The sequence below is a fragment of the Oncorhynchus mykiss genome, chromosome 9 (assembly GCF_013265735.2).
Source record: "Oncorhynchus mykiss isolate Arlee chromosome 9, USDA_OmykA_1.1, whole genome shotgun sequence".
Taxonomy (NCBI): Eukaryota; Metazoa; Chordata; class Actinopteri; order Salmoniformes; family Salmonidae; genus Oncorhynchus; species Oncorhynchus mykiss.
In genome coordinates this window covers 28106988-28133101 of record NC_048573.1, presented here as the reverse complement: position 1 = coordinate 28133101, position 26114 = coordinate 28106988, and the positions used below count along the sequence as shown (strand labels likewise).

Sequence of the window (26114 nt, the reverse complement as noted above, 5' to 3'; positions counted from 1 at the left end):
TACAGCCTAATTGGGTTCATCAAACACATTTGATACTAATCCTGACTATGACCTATGACACATTTTCAAGCTAAAACTGATTCTAAATTCCTTAATTGAGTCCCTGACTTTAAGTCAATCTTGAGATTTTTAGAACACATAGAAGGAAAAGAGACAAATACAAACACAAGACACCACTTAAACACCACAGAAGCAACCACAAAGAGTGTTAACCTACAAAGAGCCTTAGCTACAAGACACAGAGAAGCGGCACCTTTTACGGCTAGCTTTGCTAGCGAGAAACAATATAGAGAGAATGAGCCCAGTGAGGAGAGGGGTACCTTGTCTTCTGATTGTATCGTTGGGAATTCGTTGCATCTGCGTGTCAACAGGGTCGTCCCACAGGGGTCTAATGGGATAGACATCTCCGGAAGTAGGGAAGTGTATTTCGGGAAAAGACTCTCTCTCTATGGCGGAGGGGTCTATGCCGCTGCTCTCGTCATCCGGGATGGCAGCGGTGGCAGCCTCACACTCTTTGTCTTTCTCGGCCTGAGCCAATCTCTCAACCAGCTTTGCCGCTTCGTCACTAATCTCATTAACAAACTCTATGGACTTCTTGCGTGGCTCGCTTTTCTTTTTGGCGGGGGTGGAAGTGTGGGACGGCTGACCAAGCTTGCCTCTAACTGGCAGCCTGGATTGGAAGCCGAAGCATGACTTTGGCTTGGTGGAGTAATCAGCACTCATGGGACGAACCTGGCCCTTTTCAGCAGATGTCTCGTCTCCCTCACAGAAGCTCTTGGCTTTGGAAGACGAAGTCTTGGTTTTGGTAACTGCTGAGAGACCTGCATCTGTCTCAGACTTTCTCCTCAAGTCCTTTTTAACCGGGAACTTTAGCTTTGTGTCCTGGGAAGACTCAGTATGTTTAACTGATGGCTCAGGCTTGACAGGGTTAGCCTTGCCTTTGACAGGTATTCTTGATTTTGACTCTGTAGAGGGGGTCTCTTTTTTAGGAGTAGCTGAATAGGGGGATGTAGAGGAGGAAGAAGTTTTAGCTCGACTTTGGGGGCCAGCCTTGGCTGGAGCCATAGCTGGGGTTTTAGTTGGGATCTTTTTCACTTTTTCACTAGAAGTTGGGGTTGTGATTTTTTCCATGGTTTTGGGGAGTTCTATAACCGAATGCTGCTCCTCGGGAGAGGAGTCAGAGGACTCTTGGTCCTGTTCAGGGTACACCGATCGAGTGACAGTTGTTACTGCTGTCTCAACATTAGCTATCATTGGGTCTAAATAACTATTTTCTACCTCTAGAGTGGTCTCCTCTACAATTGTATCTGGTTTAACTTCTAAAGCCTCAGGAGATACTGAGTCTTTGTCTTTCTTAGTGGTCTTAGCTGAGGCAGAAAGACCCATTCTAGGGATTCTAGATTTAGAGGCGTCTGATTTAGAAGGTGAGGCTGCTACAGCCCCGCTAACTGTCTGATCGTCCTCTGGAGCATCTTTTGCTTGTTTCTCATCTTCCTCCACTTTTATTTCTAGAGTCAGGTTGAGACCCACTTCACTTTCTAATGGAGCTCCTCTATCTCCTGGCTCTTCTCTGACCTGTTCAGACAGCGCCTCCTCTAGAGGCTGCTCTCCTATCTGGAAGAAGGCAAAGCCCTCGTCCTCATAGGTCCGTTTGGTCATGTCAATAGCTCCGCTCCGGGTCATCTCGAAGAGCTTCCCCTCTTGGAAGAGGAAAGGATTGGGCTCGCTGGTTGGCGTGCTCTCCTCTGTGGGGCTCCTTCCTGGGGTGGTGTCTGGCGTTTCCCCCTGGGAATGCCGGTCCACCATCAGACCCAGGATCTTCTGCTCTTCCTCTTTGACACGGGCCGCGAAAGCGTCGTCGTCCTCACGCATGGCGCTCCAGGGGTCTGCCTCCGCGCTGGCGGTCACGCCCTTCGACTTGGTTCTGGGAGGTTCCTCTTCCTCATCGTCTTCCTCTGTGTCGTCATAGATACAGATCTCAGGTTTGAACATTTCCTTTGCTTGTCTGATAATGATGGTCGAGGACGTTTCTGCCTCAGGGGCTCCTGAGTGCCCCCTGTAATCTCCTTTCACTTCATCAGTTATATTACTCTCTACCTGGCAGGGAGCCTTTACAGCAGATGTCTGCAGGCTGCCTGTATCTGCCTCTTTCTCTCCGCCATCATCCTCCTTGCTTCCCCTTGAGTTCCTCAAGCTTTCCTCCTTCTGCTCGTCGGTTATGTTTGCAGCCCCCTCAGAGCTCGAAGACATGGTAGCCATTTGAGCTAAACTGTCTTTGTCATCCGTGTCTTTGTGCGAAGGAACTGATTGTGAGACATGTTGCTCTGAGACACATTGAGTTCCCTCCACTGCTGCCGTTGTAGCTACACTCTTGGCCTCTGTGTGGTGGACTCCTTCATGCACACCTGCTGAAAAAGGAGAGGGAGGTTGTACTTTAATAAGGGATTCAGCAGAAAGAGCTAACTCTGAGGTCTCTTTGGCCCCAGTGAGCTCAGTCTCATTTGCGGACTCTAGTTCAACTGTTTTGAAACTATCGTCCCCTGCTTCGTCATCTGCTGAGGCACTGATATATTTTCGAGAGTTCTCTTTGGTTCTGGCGTCCTGGTCCATTTCCTCAAAGGTTTTTATTTTGGCTGCCATTTTGAACATCTCCTCCTCTGGAGTGAATTTCCTCTGTGCTTCTGACTCATCATCATCTTCCCCTGAGTCTTCGTTTATGACAGCTGGTGTGGACACCACAGATAGGAACATGTTGTCGGGGGTTTTAGGGTTTACCTCATAACTTACCTCTTCAGAACTAGGGGTGTCGGGGGAGAGAGGACTCTTACCAGAGCTTTCCATCTGAGACAATGTCTGCTCGATACTGTCATCATCATTAGCACTAGCCTCCTGGTCCCTGAGTAGCCTACTACGCAACACGTCTGGGGGGTAGTCTGTGGCTTTAGAGGGCTCTGGGTGGCTAGAGGAGTCACTGGCCTGAGCGGGAGGGAAGTTTTTTTGCTCTACCGGGCTGCTCTCTAAGGAGTCACGACAAGGGGATTCCTTTGTTGGGCTGGGCTCGATAGAGTCTGGGGTCCTATGGGAAGAGTTGTCTTCCATGAGGGGACTACCTTCGTCTAGAGAGTCTCTGTGGCTTATGGTCAAAGAGTCATCGTCGGCAAAAGGACTGAGGGCATCCGAGTCTTGCTGTCTTAAAGGCAATTCTAAGCTTCCTTGATGCTCGGTAGAGGCACTAGAAGCAATGGTTGCAGCTAAGGCTGAGACTAGCTTGTCATCAGGGCTCTCCTCATCACTTAGGAAGCTCTCTAAAGTCTCAGAAACTCTCTTTGTAAGCTTTCTCGGTTTAGAGGACTTAGACTCGACCGTCTGAAAAGTTATGGACTCACTTGTGGTGTGGTCGTCTGCAGCCTTGCTGGACGAGACAGGGAGGGTTATTTCATTTGATGGCTGGTCATCAATGGTCCCCACACCGGAGTCTCCAGACTTATCCTTACTTTTCTTGTCATCTTCGACAGCTATAGTAACAGCTGTTGAGTTTTTAGTGAACTGGTCAGCATTTTTGGGAGAGAGAGAGAGACTGTCAGGGCTTGTTCCAGGAGTTGCTAAGCCCTGGTGTTTGAGGCTATCCTCTGAGCTCAGGTGAGGAGGACTAAAATCACCCAGGCTGGCACTGGGAGAGTCTGCCACGCCCTCATGTTTTAAACTATCAGAGCTATCATCGAGGGCAGAAATCGGAAACTCTATGGTTTCAGTTAAGTATGACTGGGCAGCAGGACTACCATCTACAGAGATCGGCCTAAACTGTTGGTACTCTGTATTGTCCTCAAGCTCTGCCTTGATTTCAACACCAAAATCTTTGGAGTGCTTTCGGGGTGGGTTAATTTGCTTGTCTCTCTCTGTGTGGTGCTTGCCAGGTATGGCGTCCAGTGACACTTCCCGTTCGTAACAGGTTGATGTGGCATTGATGGTGGATTTGGACTGAGTGGGCTGTAATTCTGATTCTGTTGTTTCATGCTCAGAAGAGACAGTTTTGAGCTCGAAAAGTCCAGACTTTCTCTTTGAGGGGTCCTGCCCCTTTTGGAAGGATCGCATGAGCTCCCTTACTGACATGGTCTCCTCCAGCTTCTCAGACTCAGTTTTGGGGGACTTAAGAGGACCCTGTTTAGCGGTGCACTGTTTTGCGGGGCTTTGTTTCGGGATGGATTCTTTTGCCTTTTGTGGTATTTTGCTCTCCACAGCAACATTTGAAGGTTTGGTGCTAGTTGCCTTTTGGCCCTTTCGCTCAGCCTCCACTTTCTGCTGAAGGGCTTTGACTTTGTCTTTTATGGATCCAATGGGGGTCTCCTCTACTACTGGGGACACAGGTGACACTGGTTTAGGGTCTTTGGGTACGCTAAGGAGAACATCCCCATCGGTAGATTTTTCCACCTGTTCCTGATCCTTTCCTTTCCTCCTGACTGGCTTTTGTAGGTCAAAAGCAGGAATTTTGATGTCTTTCTTTGTTGTTGTAGTTGTTGTTGTTGTTTTTGTTGTTGTCATGGTTCTTTTTGCGCCTTTGCGCAGGACTACCTCTGTGAATTTCTCTTGGACCTCTTTCTCCTGGGCTGTTGTACTGGTGCCCTCGGGTACATCCAGGAGATATTCTTTGAGTTCACCACTCAGGTGTTTGACCATCCCAGACACATCTTTGATTGCTTTAGGTCTGGGAATCCCTCTGTTGACTCTGACTTCACGTAGTACTGGTTCCTGGGGTTCCAAGGCAGCCATATGTTTGGCCTCTTCTATCTCACAGTCTGAGAGGAGGACCCACTCTTCTTTCATTCTGGCTGCACTTGCCGCCTCCTTTGCCACCTCACCCTCATATGTTCCGCTCCTAAGTATCTTGCCCACTTTCTCCAAATCCTCTTTGACCTTCTCCATGATTTCAAACGGCTCGCCCTGAACCTCATCAGCCCCTTTTTCCAGACCGCTCCCTTCCATGGATCTGGATTTGTCTGTAGAATCCGTGGTTAGGATGGCGGTCATTTTGATCAGGTCTTGTTTCATCTCAGACACATCGGAGAGGAGGTCCGGACTGGCCAGAGCCGTAGAATCTCGGATCAAAACTCCCTTCCGGACCGTAGTCTCCGTCGACGTAGTGTCTTCGTCATCTTCCATTTTGGCAAAAGGACAATTAAGGAGCAAAAATAATAATAAATTGAAATGAAAAGGAGACAGACATTGGAGAATGTGGTCAGGACAGGAACAGGAACAGTACAAACTGTCAGGGTTCAAAGGGTAAAGTGGGGCCACAGCGGCAACTACAGAAGGTGTCAAAGAAAGGGGGTTTGGACCGACTGGGTTTCTTTGGAGGAAAATACTGCAGCAAAGCAAAATGCCAACTAAATCATAAAGATGAGAAGGGAATGAGCAGGAAATAACTTGCTTATACACATAGTCAGCACACCCACGCTCACAGCACAAAAGCGAGAACACATCTAAAATAAGCACAGTATCAAACAAACGATGAGCAAGAACAGACACCAACAAATCAACAAAAGGATAAGGAAACAGGGACACAAACAAAGGGATAACAACATATAGGTAGACAGACATCTCAAGATTGTTTACAGACAGAAAAATAAAACAATAATTTAAAAAACAACTGAAAATAAAAAACAACTGAGAAGAAAGCCAGTGATAGCAAACTGTTAGGCGATGGTTTGGTGTGCTCTTTGCTATTGAACAGAACAAACCATTTTGTTCCTATACTGCTATGGAAAATAAAGGGTTCTGAACCAGCATCAAACTGGTAAACTCATTTAAGGAAATTAACAGGAAAAACATAATTGATTTAAGGGAAGGGCGTGTGGTCTTTTTAGAGGACTGTATCTCTTCCTTATACTAACTTTGGTCTAGCTAAATACACTTTTTGAAACATAACTGAATAGAAAAGGGTAAATCCTATTAAGAGTAGCAACATTGTATTAAATCAAATTAAAATAGCGAGTGAAAAGGAATTCAAAGATCAATGTTAAAGCAAAACAAAGAGTCAAAAGAACTCTCACACTTGACACACACCCAGACACAGGAACACACACATGCACGCTCATGTAAGCCAAGTTATTTCCATGCAAAGCAAAGGGGAACGTTGATATGCAGCATTTTGTGAAAAGTGAATGGGGCAAATGTAAAGTGATTTAGGTAAGAAAGAACAAAAAATGTACCACTAGCACATATGCCTTTTGTCTTTATCAAGAGAGGTTAATTTAGTTATTCCCATTCAATAGTGTGGTGAAATGTAGTCTACTATTTTCTCATAGCCTACAACTGTTAAATCTGCAGACAAAGCATTAGTCCATATTACATGTGTATGCAAATTGCCACATACATCACACATACATTGTCCAATGTAACGAAGCCAAATTAAACAAATAACATCAGTTTATGTATAATGTATGTATTACTGTACATGTATGTTTTGAAGGTATGTGCAATATTTTCCATATTCTATATATTGTACACAGTGCCAAGCATATGTAGATATCCAGCAATGGCAATGATGTGGCACTTGACTATGATTAATGATATGATTATAGGCAAAGGGAAAATATAAAACACCACATGGACAGGGTATGAACGAGGGGATCGGGAGGAGTAGAAAGCTAGACTACAGTTCGCTTTGCCATTCAGGTGCTACAGTAACTTGGTGGGGGGGGGGGGTACTATTCCGTTGTCACATAAACATCACCACAGTACAAATGAGAGTTTGATTCATGTGCGTAGCAGCGATGTGTCAATTGAGATACCGAAGAAGTTTATGCCTGATGAAGTTGTTGGCACAACCTTGCCTTGGTGGGGCAGAGTGACATTTGTGTTGTTTTGTTTTTGTGACAAAGACAAACCATGTGTTACAGCTTAGCTAACGAGGGTGATAGGAAGCACAATGTTTACGCAGTAGCTCAGGTTATCATTCTGTGTTGCGCTCTGCAATAGTCAACTAGCATAACATCATTGGTAATGTCTAAATCTATGGTATGGCTATAGCGCAATTATCAAAGCAATGTCATATTCAACTGGTTGAGTAATGCAGCCATACTATAACAGCTAAAAGTTAAATAGCAAGAAAAAAAGCCGTTAAAAGTGTTATCAAAAAAAGAGTAAATTACTTACATTTCTCGAGATTCCTGCTGATCTGTAAAGAGGAATACAAAAATAGCGCTCACTATTAATACCATTTCCATCACCGTGTAAGAAAAAATGTAGGCAATGTTATGTACACATTTGCTACAGGAAGAAAATAAGTCATTGGACAGAGAACTACGATCACGATGAATTAAGACTAATATCTAAAGATACTCTGCTACAAGGGACAAGCACGCTGATGAGCAGTAACATGGGATATGCGTTGCGTTCCTTTCTAATACCTAACGTAGAGCTAAATGACAGACAAAATAGTGAACGTCTAGCAACATGTTTCTGGTCTGAAAAAAAAAACACACAAAAAAAACATGAACAAATAAACAGTTAGTGGGGGAGAAGAGGGGCACAATATTACCTCTTCCTCAGCCTCTTGGTCTGAATCAGATTCCTTTGGGGTGCAAGAAGCAGCAAGAAGCAGAAAGAGACAGATGGACAAATAGAGAAAGGTAGAGGAGGGGGAGGGAAAAAAAGAGAACGGGCAAAGCCATGTTACCATAGCGACAGACTTGAAGGTTTGTGGCCAATCAATGTTGTTTTGGGAAGGGTGTCACCGTCAGAGTAAACTTGAAAGGCCTCTCAAAGGAGAAGGGATTCATGTTATACTTTAAGACAGCTACCAGCACTCACATATGGTAATGCTTGTTGCTTATAGTAAATCAATCAGAGTTAAAAGGTGTAAAAATGATTTTGAGAATATAAACCCCAATTAAAATTTGAAGGAAGATAGCATGCTGTGAGCATGTCACGAGTGCAGATTATTTTGCATGTTAGTATGCAAGCAACACACTGTTAAGAAGGTATTAACTTCTTTGGGACTGGGGGGCAGTATTGAGTAGCTTGGATAAAAAGGTGCCCAGAGTAAACTGCTTGCTGCTCAGTCCTTAAAACTAGAAAATGCATATAATTAGTAGATTTGGATAAAAAACACTGAAACACTGAAAACACTAAAAAACTGTTTGAATGATGTATGTGATTATAACAGAACTCATATGGCAGGCAAAAACCTGAGAAAAAAATCCAACCAGGAAGTGGGAAATCTGAGGTTTGTAGTTTTTCAAGTCATTGCCTATCGAATATACAGTGTCTATTGGGTCATATGGCACTTCCCAAGGCAAACTAGATGTCAACAGTCTTTAGAACCTTGTTTGGTGCTTCTACTGTGAAGGAGGGGGGAATGGGAGCTGAATGAGTCAGAGGTCTGCCAGAGTGGCATAAGCTGATCAAACGTGCTCACGTGAGAGCGACCTGCGTTCCATCGCATTTCTACAGACAAAGGAATTCTCCGGTTGAAACATTATTGAAGATGTATGTTAAAAACATCCTAAAAATTGATTCTATACTTCGTTTGACATGTTTCTACGAACTGTGATATGCCTTTTCGTCTGAACTTTCGCCTGGACCTACCTACCTGCGCGTCGTGAGTTTGGATTGTGTACTAAACGCCAAACAAAAAGGAGGTATTTGGACATAAATTATGGACTTTATCGAACAAATCAAACATTTATTGTGGAACTGGGATTCCTGGGAGTGCATTCTGATGAAGATCATCAAAGCTAAGTGAATATTTATAATGCTATTTCTGACTTCTGTTGACTCCACAACATGGCAGATATCTGTATGGCTTGTTTTGTTGTCTGAGCACTGTACTCAGATTATTGCATGGTGTGCTTTTTCGGTAAAGCTTTTTAAAAATCTGACACAGCGGTTGCATTAAGGAGAAGTGGATCTAAAATTCCATGCACTACACTTGTATCTTTTAGCAATGTTTATTATGAGTATTTCTGTAAATTGATGTCGCTCTCTGCAAAATCACCGTATGTTTTGGTACTACTGAATGTAACGCGCCAATGTAAACTGAGATTTTTGGATATAAATATGAACTTTATCGAACAAAACACAATACATGTATTGTGTAACATGAAGTCCTATGAGTGTCATCTGATGAAGATCATCAAAGGTTAGTGATTCATTTTATCTCTATTTCTGCTTTTTGTGACTCCTCTCTTTGGCTGAAAAAATTGCTGTTTTTCTGTGACTAGGTCCTGACCTAACATAATCGTTTGGTGTGCTTTCGTCGTAAAGCCTTTTTGAAATCGGACACTGTGGCTGGATTTACAACAAGTTTATCTTTAAAATGGTGTGAAATACTTGTATGTCTGAGGACTTTTAATTATGGGATTTCTGTTGTTTTGAATTTGGCGCCCTGCACTTTCACTGGCTGTTGTTGAGGTGGGACGCTACCATCCCGAATATCCCAGAGAGGTTAATGTACCTGTGGGAAATGCTAGTTAAGGACTTGAATACTCAGTTATTCTTGAATACACAAGTCAATCTATTTTAAATAAGTCAGCAATGACGAACACTCAGGCATGCAATGGGAACTGCTGGTGTGCTATACAGGAACCAGATTTTTTCCTGGTCAGGTCACATGATCAGAAACAATTCCAGGTCCTAGGTGTATCCTAGGCTGTGTGTTTAGGTGGCGGTAATGTTACAGTGTTCTTACCTTTGAGTAGGATGGTAGTGTGATGTTCAGGTTGCATATGGCGTTGTGGGCCAGACTTCTATAAGACCTGGGTTCTTTCATAAAGGACAGACGGCCACACGGATCCTGAGTGTTGTCTCGGATCTGTGGAATCATCGGCATCATTATCGTCAGTCAGTCAATCAATCAATTAACATACAGTTTACGATACATGGCTAGTTTGTAATACAGTAAATGATACAGAAGAGTGTATGAATGCTGGCCCAGTAATACTCACCTTGATGAAGAGTGCCAGCCTGTTCTCTTTGAAGGCAAAGAAGCTGAAGAGATGGTGCTGGCCACTCTTGGTGAGAGGGACCAGATTGCCAAAGCAGTCTGCATAGATGGGTTTGCCCTCCAGGACCTGAAGAGAATAGAAACATACCAAACCCATCCCTGTTAGTAATCTACGGTGTGATTTACTAAGCCTTCACACTTTACTGGCAGTTTACTACATCTTTCACTGGAGAATATAATATTTTAGAAGGGAATACCACATAAAGATAGAGCTTAAAGGTACATCCCTCCGAGCCCTTGACCACACCTCTACCATGACACCCACCTCTACGTCTCTGCTCCTGGCCACCTCTGTGAAGTTCTCCTGTTGCTCGAGGGTCTTGTCCATCTTGTCGTCAGTCATACAGAAGCAGCGGAGGCGCGCTTCAATGGGGTCGTGGGTCTTGGCGAAGATGACGAACTTGGCCATGTACGGAACACAGATGATCTCCCTGTAGACCGAGCTGGAGAAGTTTACTGACTCCTGCACCTGCCGACAGTCTATCAGCCAGAACCTGGCCGATACGTTGGTCGTGAAGGAGACACAGTCGTTGATGAACGTTAGGGGCGTGGTCCCTGTAATGTCCTCCCATTGGGCTGGTGTCGTTCCACCTTTGAAGAAGAATACAATTGAAAAATGTTAGAAGGTTAGCTACAGACATGGTTTGTGTGTGTGTCCCTGCAGTGTGTGTGTGAGTGTGTGTGTACAGTTTGTATGTAAGTATGTATGTATGTATGTACGAATGTATGTATGTATGTACAGTGGTTCCTCCTTTAGAAGTTGCATCATACTGCAGAACACCTAGCGGGCTGCTGCAGCATTCTATGGCACGTTATTTCATTGGCAGTCATTTTTTACGTTAATGCAAGTTAGTGCTAGTTTAACCACCAGAGGGCAACTTTGAGAAGCGTTTGATAGTCTCCCATATTGGCATTACTGGAGAATGTAAAACCTTTCTTGTAATAACATAGTACATTATTTTGTTTAAAAAACAACAACAGTGAGCGATTGTAATCTGAATAACTGTCACAAACATTACCAAAGGTGGCTCCCCTTCTTGTTCGGGTGGCGCTCGGCAGTCGTCATCGCCGGTCTACTAGCTGCCACCGATCCTTTGTTCTGTGTTCGTTTGGTTTTGTCTAATTGGTTTCACCTGTTCATTGTTTGGTTGTTAGGGTGGGTTATTTAAGTTCGTTTAGCCCGCTTCTGTTTGTGCGGGCTTGTTCTTCTGTATTTGTGAGAGTGTTAGTGTTTTGTTGGGTTTTCTCGCTGTCCTAGTATTTCACATAAGGGTACTATTTTGTTTTATAGTTACACTTGTGTTGGGTATACTATTTTGTTCCTGTGATTTTTTGGACATTAAAGTGTGTTTTTTCCCGCATCCTTTGCTCTCTGCGCCTGACTCCACACCCATTCACTCATTGAGAGTTACAATAAAGGCCAAAAAAATATTCATAAAGGCCAAAATATAGCCCTGCTAATAGCCATAATAACGCTGCACCATGTGACCATGTGTGTTTGAAAGAGTATTTTCCAGTAAGCAACAATTTGTTTGCCTTCATTAGACTTTGTTACAATATTTCAGTAATTCAGTGATATTTATTCCCGTAGTAATTCGTTATGGATCCATAACTAAATCAATATCTGCATTTTGAAAGAGGATTTTTATCATTATTTTATTAACGAAAGCATAAAGATGCTGACGAAGAAATACAGTACTGTACAGTATATGCTTTTACATTTGGATAATTAAGCATTTAAAACATTTTGAAGATATAAGCCTGTGCAGTCTGACAAGTAAACATAGCCTACAATACATACTGTAGTAAACATGGGAAAGTGCCTAATTCCTTACATAAGGGAGAGCAGGCCATGTCCAGACTTTCTCAGTGACGGGCAAGCGGGAGACTGGGGTTCAATTCCCCGACTGGGAGGAAGGAGTAGGAGTGATGTCTTCACTATTATTCTACAATGTATAAAATAGTAAAAAAATAAAGAAATTCTGGAATGAGTAGGTGTGTCCAAACTTTTGATTGGTACTATGGTGTTTTTATTCCAAGAAAAACGAAAAACCATCTGGGTTTCCGTCAGGATGGAGTGGAAAATTTGGCGCTGTACAATGTGACGGTCGGGAGTACAGCACTGGGCTATTTTGCTGAAGAATCCCCATGTCGTGCGGACAGGGAATGCGTGAGACTGGGTTTCAATATCCCGACTGTGAGAAAGAAGTAGGCTGTCTGTAAGGGATCTCGTCCTCCTCTTCTGGACAGGAGTAGCGAGAAGGTTCGGAGGTCCAAAACGCAGCGTGGTAAGTGTCCATAATTGAATTATGCAAAATGAACACTGAACAAAAACAATGAACAACAAACAAACAGTCCCGTATTGTGAATGACAAAACACTAAACAGGAAATAAACACCCACAAAACCCAGGTGGAAAAAGGCTACCTAAATATGATTCTCAATCAGAGACAACTAATGACACCTGCCTCTGATTGAGAACCATACTAGGTCGAACACTAAAACCAACATAGAAAAACAAACATAGACTGCCCACCCCAACTCACGCCCTGACCATACTAAAACAAAGAATAAAATAACAGAACTATGGTCAGAACGTGACACTGTCCTTGAAAATAAAATTATTTGTTCTTAACTGACTGGCCTAGTTAAATAAAAGGTACACTAAGAGCATAACATTTCTGCACCCTTCTTTTTTTATTCTAGTCTAACCAATACCCAAACAGAGATTAAGTCAAAATAAAAATCTCATTGATTTATCAAGACCAGTCCCCATGCTTCTCTCAGAGCAGCGCGAAACGGTGCTGAAATAGTTGTAGGCTTTTGCTTCAAATCCTATTGCTTCTATAACTTCAATATGCTCTTTAAATAAAAAAGACCTAAAGCACTTTTAACAGCACATTACTCAACACTAGTGAGACTCATGTCACCTACGGTAGGCCTACAGTATATTGAAAAATATGACGTGACTCGCCGCCAATAATTACATATAAAGGATTGTAGGATTCTAAATTAAAACCAAAAGCCACTTCATGGCAACAATTTGTTTGCCTTCATTAGACAACTTTGGTCCAATATTTCTGTAATTCACTGATATTTATTCACATAGTAATTGGTTATGGATCCATAACTAAATAAACATCAGCATTTTGAAAGAGTATTTTTATAATTATTTTATTAACGAAAACATAAAGATGTTGATGAAGAAATACTATACTGCGGTTTTGAGTTAGAAATGCAACACTTCCGAATACTAAAGCATTGAATACATTGCAGGTAGGGTGATGTTCACACCTACAGAAGCCAGGCTTTAAAGAGTCCATTGTCCTGCTAATCAGGCTAGAAGTGTTTGAAAACATGTTTTCAAAATGCCACCAGCTGTCCATCACTACGGTAAATAACAACACAGCATCTTGTTTACATCTTGTTACATTCTTTATTGTAACCACAATGTCACAATAATAATTTGTATATACCTTTCCAATTACTTTTAGAGTTTGAGATTCATTTGATTAATATTATGGTGTTTCTATTCCAAGGAAAACGAAAAACCTCTCTGGGTTTCCGTTAGGATGGAATGGAAAATTTGGCGCTGTACAACGTCACGGTTGGGAGTACAGTACTGGGCTATTTAGCTAAAGAATCCAGTGTCCTGCGGGAGACCGGGGTTCAATTCCCCAACAGGGAGGAAGGAGAAGGCTGTCCTTGTAAATAAGAATTTGTTCTTAACTGACTGGCCTAGTTAAATAAAGGTTACACTAAGAGCATAACATTTCTGCACCCTTATTTTTTTATTCTAGTCTAACCAATACCCAAACAGAGATCAAGTCAAAATAAACAACTCTAGGGCCTCCCGGGTAGCGCAGTGGTTAGGGGCGCTGTACTGCGCCAGAGACTCTGGGTTCGTGCCCAGGCTCTGTCGTAACCGGCCGCGACCGGGAGGTCCGTGGGGCGACGCACAATTGGCCTAGCGTCGTCCGGGTTAGGGAGGGTTTGGCCTGTAGAGAAAACCTTGTCTCATCGCGCACCATTGACTCCTGTGGCGGGCCGGGCGCAGTGCGCGCTAACCAAGGTTGCCAGGTGCACGGTGTTTCCTCCGACACATTGGTGCGGCTGGCTTCCGGGTTGGATGGCGCTGTGTTAAGAAGCAGTGCAGCTTGGTTGGGTTGTGTATCGGAGGATGCATGACTTTCAACCTTCGTCTCTCCCAATATTACAATATATTACAATATATTACAATATTTCGTCTCTCCAATATTACATTTCTAGAACCTTGAAAGTTTCTTCAAGTGCAGTCGCAAAAACCCTCAAGTGCTATGATGAAACTGGACCACCACAGGAAATGAAGAGTTACCTAGAGTTACCTATGCTGTGGAGGATAAGTTCATTAGAGTTACCAGCCTCAGAAATTGTATTCCAAATAAATGCTTCACAGAGTTCAAGTAACAGACACATCTCAACATCAAGTGTTCAGAGGAGACTGTGTGAATCAGGCCTTCATGGTTGAATTGCTGCAAAGAAACCACTATGAAAGGACACCAATAAGAAGAAAAGACTTGCTTGAGCCAAGTCCAAATTTGAAATTTTCGGTTCCAACCGCCGTGTTTTTGTGAGACGCAGAGTAGGTGAACGGATGAATTCTACATGTGTGGTTCCCATTGTGAAGCATGAAGGAGGAGGTGTGATGGTGTGGGGTTGCTTTTCTGGTGACTCTCTGTTATTTATTTAGAATTCAAGGCACAGTTAACCAGCATGGCTTCCACAGCATTAGGCAGCGATACGCCATCCCATCTGGACTGCGCTTAGTGGGACTATAATTTGTTTTTCAACAGGACAATGACCCAACACACCTCCAGGCTGTGTAAGAGCTATTTGACCAAGAAGGAGAGTGATGGAGTGCTGCATCAGATGACCTGGCCACCACAATCACCCGACCTCAACCCAATTGAGATGGTTTGGGATGAGTTGGACCGCAGAGTGAAGGAAAAGAAGCCAACAAATGCTCAGCATATGTGGAAGCTCCTTCAAGACTGTTGAAAAGCATTCCAGGTGGAGCTGGTCGAGAGAATGCCAAGAGTGTGCAAAGCAGTCATCAAGGCAAAGGGTGGCTACTTTGAAGAATCTAAAATCTAAAATCTATTTTGATTTGTTGAACAATTTTTTGGTTGCTACATGATTCCATACGTGCTATTTCATAGTTTTGATGTCTTCACTATTATTCTATAGTGTAGAAAATAGTCAAAAGAAAGAAAAACCCTTGAATGAGTAGCTGTCCAAACATTTGATTGGTTCTGTATATATCTGTGTATATGTGTGTGTGCGTTGAATCCACCCTTCTCTCTAACCTGTGATACTACAGAGCAGGCGCAGGGTGGGCTGGTCCCCTCCGAAGCCGTTGACCACTGGGTCAGTGTTACTCTTGGGGATGGGGATGGTCATGGTTATGGGTTTATGGAACTTCCTCCTCCGGGGCTCCAGGGTCACGATGGGGCTGAATGTAGCCTTGTTCCCCAAGAGCTTCTTCACCACGTCCACGTTCATTGGCTGAGCCTGGAGATGACAGGTAATGGCTTTAGAAGTAGACCGACATTAGAGATACCTTGGATCGGCTTTGGCGTTAAAAAAATGGATTATGACGTTGATAAAACATGATGACAGTGTAGTAATCATAAAATACTCAACGTATGTAACTTTTGCTCCATTAAAGCTCTGCCTCAGAATCAAGCAACGTGCCATTTTTTTTGATTATAACTTCTCCTGACTGCCGCTCATGCCATAGGGCCCCATTAATTGGGAATCGAGAACATTTAACAGACACTCAAATGAAATGGTGTTTTCACTCTCTGAAGATAATATTTGAAGTAAATGACCTGTAGTCCCACTTTGATCCTCTTGGTGAGGGCTCCCTCTGGGAAGACTGCCTGGACCGTAGGCACCACCGTGCTGCTGAGGATGCCCCCGTCTGGACCGATCAGGTTACTGTCCTGTTTGACCCGGGACACCACCGCAAAGTACTGGGGGAAGTCCCTGGTGATGATGCGGCAGATACGCTTCTTCTCCAGCTCCTCTGGAGGGTCCAGTTCTGGAGAGGAGGACAGAAGGACCGGCGGTTCATTTGACCTTGATTCAGACTATGGCTCTGTTGAAATACTTTGACGATGATTTCTTCCTTCCTCCCCCCCTTGGAGTAATCACTGCTCAGGACTGGGTCGGTGTAGTCCTCGCTTTCACCTATCCAGACATTTTAGATCAGGGAATACTCCACGAAAGGGAGGCGGGAGGGAATGCTTCTCCAAAGTATTTGAGCAGGGCCTCTTGGCAATGGCCTCTAGCGATGGCGATCACTAAGTGTTGTCTCGCGTTGAGGACATCACACTCACCCTCGTCCATGCCGTTGAGGATCTGGTTGAGCTCCTCTTCGGTGTGTTCACAGTGGTGCTCCTTCCAGCTCTCTCCTGTCTCACTCCTCATGATCACCAGCTCCCTCTCCTTCCCCCTCAGGGCAGCGAAGTGAGGGATCTCCACGACTACAGGCCTGCGACCAGGGACAGGGAGCACGGTGAGTGCGTGTGTTTGTGGGTGGAGATGTATGTAGGTGGGTGTGTATAAGCAACCACATTTCTAACGACTCACCTGATGAGCACAGTACAGTGTCAACTACAAATGCTTATGGGACAGTCATGCTAAACATCCACCAAGATACCAAATGAACCAATAAAACCATGAGGTTGAACAGGCAGACAGACAGCACTAAACATAGAAAGACAAGCACAAGGTAAGGAGCTGAAAAGTAACTAGGAACAAAACAAACATACAATGGAGTGTCTGGGAAGCTACAACAGAGAGCACAAGTGGGGCAAGAAACCAGGGCCCAGTTTCCCGATAGCGATGGAACTTAAGCTTACAAGTGTTTTAACGATGCATCTTTCCTACAACGGCCGAAGACATAACATGCGTATCCCAAAACACCACGGTCGCTAAGTGCGTCGTTGGAGCATGTGTCGGTGCTGATAGGATCGAAAGAAAGGAGGCGCTGCTCTCGGATCAGCTTTCTCCATTTAAGTCTTACCTTAACATGATCATTATTTCACAAAACTGATGACGGATCAGCTACTAGAGAGATATTACCACCTACGGCCGCAAATATTGAGGCGGCTTATGCAAATGCTTTACCCCCCCAAAAATGCACTAAATCGCAGGTTTCGCAACGCCATTGCGCCCATGTTAGGCTACACATCATGAAATACACATCGGGACAAATTACAGACAGCAGCCTAATAGTAGCAAAATAGAAGTCAATTGATTGAACATACTGTATTTATATTTTAAGGAAGTCATCTCAGTTTTCATTTGAAGGCGTGTTTTCATACGTCACGTTGTTTGTATCAATTGCAAAAACATTGTTCGACTTTTTGTAACTTTTCTGAAGTTACCGACGGTCAGTGAGACGGATAAACCATGCGATTCTAAAGACACACTTAGCTGTTCTAAGAGTGGTTTGAGCCAGGCGTCAAGTGCAAACGTCAATAACGCTGGTTTTGGGATTTAGCAACGCTCCTACGAAGGTTAACAATGCTCCCAACGATGAACCTTTGGGGAACCTGGCCCAGCACGACACTAGCACACATAGCATTACAGGTGAGGCCACAGACACAACATATCACAGAGAGTCGAAACATAAAAGGAGGAGGCTATAAAATGGAACCAGTAGCATCCATGGATTGTTTCATATGTTTTGTTGTCCCCTACCCAAGGAATTTTGTCCCGGGTGGCCCGAGCTGCAGGATGCGGCTAACGAGGCTCTCACCCTCGTTAAGAGGGGGTGGGGCAGTGGGAAGGTGCAGTTTACTGTGAGGCCAACCGTCCGTTAGCAGCAGTGGAGGGGGGGGAGAGAGAGCGGAAGTAGTCAGAATAATGGGTGACTAGTTGGGTTTTGTGAAAGCCTTTTGGCTGAGTGGAGTGGAGGCTGTCATCAGGACATCATGGTAAATACATCGGGCTTTAAATACACAGAGCTTTCAAAGTGGAAGTTATAATACACTTCACCATCAGGGGGCAGTAATATATTATCGGTAGACAGCCACTCTTAGTGGCAACCGACATATCAAATCAATCATGGAGCAATGTTCTTTCGCAGTTTTCTGCTTCCCTGCAGAGTTTTTTGTTTCCATGTGTCTTATAGAAACAGTTAGCTTCCTAAAAAAATAAATGGTTGAGTTACAGCTAGAATGCGGTTTAAAAATAAAAAAAGCAGGGCCCCTGCCACTGGGAAGAAGCAAAGAGCATAGACCGTTTTAGTAAGGCAGAGGCAGGGTGAAATGAATCAGAGAAAAGGAAGAGGGGCAGCAACATTCTCAGGTTTTGATTCATACAGTAGTGTCTTTTGACGCACGCTGTCGCTGTCGCTTTCCCTCGTAGCGTTCTCACCTCACTCACTCTTGAGTCTTGGACTCTCACAACATAGATCATAATCTCTGACATCTCATCGCTCTCTGTCATTCTCCCTCTCTGACATCATGCCCCTCTATACAACTTCCCCTCCCTCCCTTCCTCCCTCCCTCCCCCCCATCGCATATTTTCTTACCCGAGGAACTGGGCTCCGACGGGCCCCACCTCGATCAGCCTGCTGGCCAGGCCCTCTCCTTCCACCATGGGGGGCATGGTGGCCAGGCGGTGCCTCTTCACCAGGCGGCAGGTCACCCGCGTGGGCGCGCTGCACTTCCGCGGCGGGATAATGATGCGCAGGCCGTTGTGACGGCAACCCCGCATGGCTCCTCCCCTGGCATCCACCATGAAGCTAACCAGGAAGCTGTTACGGGAATGGGCGGGGGGCAGATGTGATGTTTACAAAATGAAGAGAAAGATATTTTTAAGCATTGTGACAAATACAGTATATCTTTGTGCTTCCCTTTACACAGATAACCTACATAACTTTCAGTAAAATAAAACAATTTGGGGGTGAAAATATACAGACAAATATGAATCCATGTTAAAACACACAAACATAAGAATGACGGTTTCACTGCATACCTACATGCACAAACACCAGACTGTGAGTGAGAGGTGAATGGGTGTGACACCACATACTCTTACGGCTAATGCGAAGGAGCTGCAAACGCACTTCACCGGTGACACCAGTATGTTATGGTAAAGCAAACAAACTGTTAAGAAAAAACTCCAACACGCAGACGGAACAATACAGCACAACGGCAAACATGGAGACGGGTTATATCAAACACAAAACACAATGGGCCTGGTTTCAATCGGATCAAGAGTTAACCGGCGAAATCCCACTGATGTTTTGGCAGTGTCACGAAGCAACACCCCATCCCACACTCGCGTTCGAATTCCAGAATGAGAAAAAATATAGGCTGCGTAAAAATAATGACACTCGATTTGAAAAACATTCAACTGAATAATGAGGATTGTAATCAGCCTAATTGAGGTGAAGATTACATCGCACATTCCAGCATTCAAACTTGTTAACAAGGCTGCATGGGGATTTCTCTTTAACGTTGCCAACGGCAATGTCCACTTCAGGTAGGCTATAATGCCAGGAGCCGCTTGTGGACTTGACGACTCTGACGCAGGACCACCTAAAGCTCTGACACCACCAAAACAACCGCTATACGGATGTTGGCTGAAGCAGATCTGATTGAACAGAGCCCTAGCCCTTGCAGTTGTGAATCGACCAAACACAATTAAACAACAAACAAAATGGCCGCCATGAGGTCAACAGGATTCAACCGAGATGGACACAATGGCTGACCTATGATGATGAGGCAATGTGTGTGACTCTTTGATGCAGCACTAGGAGCAAATTGTGTCCCTTACAAAGAGGCCTGTGTAAAAATGTATATAAAAGTTGACAAATGTCCAAGTGATCAAAAGCTAAAACGGGGGAATAGTGCAACATTGGAAACATCTGTTAGTAGTGCTGCACTCACAAGACAGGCATTTGTGAAACAACAACACAAACAAACACATCTCTCTAGAAGGAGAGCACACTGTGAACGAGAGGAGGGGGAGTGAGAAGAGGAGGATGAAGAGGAGGAAACCAAGGTGCAGTAGATCACCTGCTGTCGCCATGATCATGGCACGGAGAGGAATGGCTGAAAGCAGAACAGAGACCCCATGAGAGAGAGAGAGAGAGAGAGAGAGAAAGAGAGAGAGAGAGAGCTGGATATAACTAAAGAAATATACAGTGCATTCAGAAAGTATTCAGACCCCGTGACTTTTTCTACATTTTGTTACGTTACAGCCATATTCTAAAATTGATTAAATTGTTTTTCCCCCCTCATCAATCTACACACAATAACCCCATAATGACACATTCATAAAATGAAATAAAAATGAAATATCACATTTACATAAGTACTCATTACTTTGTTGAAGCACCTTTGGCAGCGATTACAGCCTCGAATCTTCTTGGGTATGAGGCTACAAGCTTGGCACACCTGTATTTGGGGAGTTTCTCCCATGCTTCTCTGCAAGTTCTGTCAGGTTGGATGGGGAGCGTCGCTGCACAGCTATTTTCCGGTCTCTCCAGAGATGTTTGATCGGGTTCAAGTCCAGGCTCTGGCTGCGCCACTCAACAACATACAGAGGCTTGTGCCAAAGCCACTCCTGCGTTGTCTTGGCTGTGTGCTTAGGATCGTTGTCCTGTTGGAAGTAGAACCTTCGCCCCAGTCTGAGGTACTTAGGGCTCTGGATCAGGTTTTTATCAAGGATCTCTCTACTTTGCTCCGTTCATCTTTCCCTCGATTCTGACTAGTCTCCCAGGCCCTGCTGCTGAAAAACACCTCCACAGCATGATGCTGCAACCACCATTATTCACCGTAGGGATGGTGCAAGGTTTCCTCCAGACGTGACGCTTGGCAATGAGGCCAAATAGTTCAACCTTGGTTTCATCAGACCATGGAATCTTGTTTCTCATGGTCTGAGAGTCCTTTATGTGCCTTTTGCTAAACTCCAAGCAGGCTGTCATGTACCTTTTACAGGACTGGACTGGCTTCCTTCTGGCCACTCTACCATAAAGGCCTGATTGGTGGAGGGCTGCAGAGACGGTTGTCCTTTTGGAAGGTTCACCCATCTCCACAGAGGAACTCTGGAGCTCTGTCAGAGTGACCATCGGGTATTTGATCATCTCCCTGACCAAGACCCTTCTCCCCCGATTGCTCAGTTTGGCCGGGAGGACAGCTCTCGGAAGAGTCCTGGTGGTTCCAAACTTCTTCCATTTAAGAATGATGAAGGCCACAGTGTTCTTGGGAACCTTCAATGCTGCAGACCTTTTTTGGTATCAATAGAATTTATCACAAGTGGACTCCAATCAAGTTGTAGAAACATCTCAAGGATGATAAAAGGAAACAGGATGCACCTGAACTAAATTTCGAGTCTCATAACAAAAGGGTCTGAATACTTATGTAAATAAAGTATTTGACTTTTTAATATTTTATGCATTTGCAAAAATGGAAAAAAAAAACAGTTTTTGCTTTGTCATTATGGGGCATTGTGTGTAGATTGAGGAGGACTTTAAAAAACATGTTTTAATCCATTTTAGAATAAGGCTGTAACGTAACAAATTGTGGAAAAAGTCAAGGGGTATGAATACTTTCCGAAGGCACCGTAGATAGAAAGATAGATAGGGATATAAAAGAAAACGTTTCTAGGGCTGAAAGAGAAGAAAAGAAACCATACTCCCCATCCCTGTGGACCAGAATAATCAGTGCCTTTGGACAACGATCAATGTTTCAAATTGTTTTGTCGTACTGCTTGTCCTAAACCAGTACTTCGAGACACTCTCAGTAGCCTTACATTACCGATTCAGGACTTGTGTCATTATAACTAAGAGGGGGATTATCTTCCGTCATTGTTACCAATTAGCATGGCACAGAGAGTTAAACTAGAGGATGACAGCGGATCTTCATATCACAATGCATTAGACTAATATGTCTATAATGAGCGCTAACATTATTTGCTACTGCTCTCTGTAGTGTTATCCCCCAAAAGCCGCTTAACAGATGGGCCTCGGAGTAGGACTACAAAATATTGTGATTCTGTTCGCAGAACAAAAATAAATAATACATGAGTTGCCTGGACCCCCCCCCCCCCCCCCCCCCCATTGCTCTCGTGCCTGTTGAACAGGGCTGAACGCATTAGGCTCAAGGGGAAACCTGCATTCAGGATGGGTTCGACCAGATAACTGTTGCAGCTTTTGTACCAAAATTAGTTTTTGGTTTTTTATTAAAAAAATGTGATAGTTGAAGCCCAACCCTTCTGTGTACTCGCTGTGCCCGTTGTACCTACCCAGAGTGGATGGGGCTGGAGGACAGTGCCACATTGTCCAGATTTTCTGTGCCCCAGCTCAGACGATACGAGTCCTTTTCATTTTCCCTGGCAAGAGACGATACCTGGCAGCCAACAAAGAGCCACTTGTTAAGGACATGCCACAGCCAACAGTCATTTACACACACACACAAACATTGCACCTCAACTTTATTTTACTTAAAAAAATATATATAAAAAATTGAGTAGGGACAGATGCAATAACATTGACACGTTGCAATTTACAACTGTTAAGATGCATTGCACCATAACACGTTAGCGCTACTTTACGGTACCCGTCTCTAGATAGACGGCAACGTTCATCTCAACTCAAACTTACACTATGAATGATCTACAGTCAAATAAAGTACATTTCTAAGAGCACTCTCTTACATTCCGATACAGGAGTTAGTCAATGTCAAGACATTACGACCCTATGAATCAAAGTCATATATTTTCTGTATTGAGCAGAGCAACTGCTTTCTGCAATGCATAGCATGCACAATATGTTTCAATAGATGATTAAGTCTCAAGGCCTGGTTCATCCCTTTACAGTGGTGGATGTGAGAGGTTGAGCTCTTTACTTACGTTGTGGCTGGCGAGCATCTCCTCTATCATGCTTTCGTGTTTTGGAGAGTAGTAACCGTGGTGACTGGGAGTGTAGGACCTGTCCAAACTGAGGAGAAGAGGAAAAGGTGACGTCGGTAGCCATGGAAACATCACACACAGCTAAAACAGTGTTCACCACCCAATATGGTGCAAGTCTGTCCATGAGACATGGCACAAGTGAACTAGTGTAAAATCAAGGACAAATGGAAGGCCAGAGTCGGAGTAGCGCGACAAAAACTCCTTCAAATCTACTACAGTAGTTCTACAACGGATGTGGACCAACTCAATCATAGAGAAACAATAGCATTTATATCAACATACCTTTGCATTCGACTAGGTACAGTAAGCATGGTAAGGAGGAAGAGAAATTAGTTGACAGTTATCAGAGACTTCACAAACATTTGTGCATTCACCACAAATGAGATCATTAGATCATCTCACAGACACACACACACAGGCACACACACACAGGCACACACACACACACACACACACACACACACACACACACACACACACACACACACACACACACACACCCGTCTCCTTCATCCGGCGTGTAGACTCTACCTGTCAGAGCGTCCCCCCTCCAGACTGAAGCGCAGGTAGTTCATCCCATCCATGTACTGTCCAGGCAAGGAGTCATCTCCCAGTTCCCTCAGGTCCTCTGCCCTCAAGTACTCCCCTCCGTCCCCTGTCATCGTGTCGTCACCTGGAGGGGAGAGGGAGGCAGGTGAGATACATGGATGAGAATACGGGTATTTCTCGGGGGGAAGGGGACATTGTGATGTGACGCGACTACAGTTAGCAAGCATACATACACGCAGGGGCCAGCCCTTACCTAGGGTGTGTGTGTGTCAACGTGAGGCTTAGTGACACACACACACACACACACACACACACACACACATCAGATACTTACAGTTACTGAAGCACTACAGATGAGCTGAGAGACACAGCTCATCTCTGCCTGGTCTCCACCACGTCATAAAGCTCTACTGCTGCTATTACCACTACTGGACAGCAGGGGGCAGAGTCACTAATACCCTTTCCCCACGACAGAGCTGAACCAAACTGAGTCGAGCTGTACTGTGCTGGCCTGGTTACGCATCCACCTTACCCCACCAAAATTAGCGGAACCCAACTGGAAAGGACAGTGTGAAAGAAAACTATCTCAACCAGTACAGTGCAGTTCGGGTTGGCACCATTGTGTGAAAAGTGCATAAGGGGAGCAGGTAGCATACTGTAGGATGTGCTGGCAGAACAAGTGAGAAACATACTGTAGGCTGATAGAGATGTTCCTGTGTCAATAGCATAACCACTGCCTGGAGAATGAAAAGTTAGAAACAAAAGAAAAGGAAGAACAGGTACAATATAATCACATTATCACGACAATTAGTAATATGCACAGTAGCACCACAACCGCAAGAGTAAAGTAAGCTATAAGATGCTTGAGATGGTTGGGAAGGAATACTCACAAAGCAATGTCATTCACAACACATCCAATAGCAAGACATGTCGGTTAGAACAGCCACACCGTCTGCACAACCAAACCCAATCCTCTTCTGACAGCTTCCAAAACACAACTATTGACAGGGTGTGTCCTTTTTCCACCCAAATCACTGCCAACCACTCCACTCTTATGATCCAAGTTTCCTTCGGGAAGTGAAGTGAATTCACTGCGCAACCGGAAGAGCCAGGGAAAATAAAAATCGTCCATATCCGTAATGCACTGCCACGTCAATGAGGTGACCGTTCACATAAACACAGATTGGCCCTAAAATGCACAAACTTTATGAGCCATGACAGAGGGCCTGGAAGAGTGGAACTAACTGCCTTTAACAAGTATTCCCACTAACGCTAATAAATATTAACCACACAGAATGAATCCGGCAAAGCATTGGCAATGTGTTTTAAAGGAGGCTCAAGTTAAGTTAGCCCTTAAGCAGCACTTCAAAAGTAGCTTACACATTCTTACATATTCAGGCTTTCCCGGCTACGGCATGTGATAGGACAGCATTTCTGAGTGGGGATTTGAAATCCGCTTTGAACTGACAACACTCAGGGTGAAACTATCGTCCGGGAGTTCTGTACAGACAAGCTTTTGCTGCTTTAATTGGTGTCTTTTCGCTTGAAGTTGAATGGCACTCTCTAGTCCCAGGGGCAACATTTCTTAAGTTCTCAGAACATGTGAATCTGAATATGCTATTAAAAATGCTTGTAAAATCCACCCTTTCCCCTTAGCTGATATTTTAAGAAGCGTGACAAAACAAAAACACTCTCGGCATTGACATTAAACGAGGGCACAGCCACCACTGGAGTCAATGTTAAGGTTTGTTGACAGCACTGATGCTTTCAGCAATGATAAACCAGTATTCCACATTTAGAGAAGCGGGCCTAAATGTGCATATCACGAGCTCGGTTTCACCACACTATGTTTGAATCCAAAACCCTATCAGTAGGTGAGTTTTAGTGCAGGTTCAAGTATGTCCTCTCAACCACTCATCCATGACAGGTCGTTTTACACAACCCTCGCAGAGGAATCCCACGCCATGCGAATTGCCACGACCACAACACACCGTCACACCCTCTTCATTAGTAACCGCCACGGCGACCTTCGCACGGTGTACCTTCTAAATCCATGGAGTCATCGGACAGAACATCATCCTCACTCTCTTTCAGCACTGTGGGTACAGTATGTAGGCCTATACAGTACACAGTACAGTGAGAAAACTAGCCTACTACAACACACACTAGACTCTCCCCGAAAAAAAGGGTTACAAAAGGGTTCTTTGGCTGTCCCCATATGAGAACCCTTTTGGGTTCCATGTAGAACCCTCTGTGGAAACCAAAAAGGATTCTTCAAAGGGTTCTCTTATGGGGACAGCCGAAGAACCCTTTTAGGTTCTATACAACATTTTTTGGTGTAGGATTGGGCAATGGGGAAAAAGGGAGGGATTTGGGGAAGGCTTACTGAGATAGCCTATTAGTCGATCAGCGTCTACAGAAAACTGGGACAGGATTTTAACATGAAGTCAGGTTAGCTGAAGTTCTTGTAGGGCAAACATAAATGGACTGAGGTTTAGAATGACCGTCTCTATACATGGTTGTGGTCATATACAGTAGCCTACTGACTGGATCAAGTGGCAAACTCACCCTCCTCATCAGAGACATCTAGG

At 44.3% G+C, this 26114-nt stretch overlaps 1 protein-coding gene across 7 annotated transcripts in view; it reads right to left on the bottom strand.

The window, feature by feature from the left end:
• ank2b (ankyrin 2b, neuronal) overlaps positions 1 to 26114 on the bottom strand; it is a 164376-nt gene that overhangs the window by 27153 nt on the left and 111109 nt on the right. For 2 of the 7 annotated variants that reach the window (XM_036987751.1, XM_036987750.1), the window contains exons 24-41: positions 26092 to 26114; positions 25566 to 25640; positions 23506 to 23647; positions 23257 to 23268; positions 22915 to 23002; positions 22309 to 22412; positions 20079 to 20114; positions 18587 to 18811; positions 17752 to 17850; positions 16383 to 16537; positions 15873 to 16084; positions 15348 to 15552; positions 10269 to 10594; positions 9945 to 10070; positions 9689 to 9811; positions 7538 to 7570; positions 7153 to 7174; positions 321 to 5150 (exon numbers count right to left, since the gene is read on the bottom strand). The exon at positions 26092 to 26114 is cut by the window's right edge and continues 50 nt beyond it. In XM_036987751.1, coding sequence (XP_036843646.1) covers positions 321 to 5150; positions 7153 to 7174; positions 7538 to 7570; positions 9689 to 9811; positions 9945 to 10070; positions 10269 to 10594; positions 15348 to 15552; positions 15873 to 16084; positions 16383 to 16537; positions 17752 to 17850; positions 18587 to 18811; positions 20079 to 20114; positions 22309 to 22412; positions 22915 to 23002; positions 23257 to 23268; positions 23506 to 23647; positions 25566 to 25640; positions 26092 to 26114 — 6836 coding nt within the window. The remainder of the gene's footprint in view (positions 1 to 320; positions 5151 to 7152; positions 7175 to 7537; positions 7571 to 9688; positions 9812 to 9944; positions 10071 to 10268; positions 10595 to 15347; positions 15553 to 15872; positions 16085 to 16382; positions 16538 to 17751; positions 17851 to 18586; positions 18812 to 20078; positions 20115 to 22308; positions 22413 to 22914; positions 23003 to 23256; positions 23269 to 23505; positions 23648 to 25565; positions 25641 to 26091) is intronic. The other 5 variants (XM_036987755.1, XM_036987753.1, XM_036987752.1 and 2 more) reach the window with 4 other exon arrangements.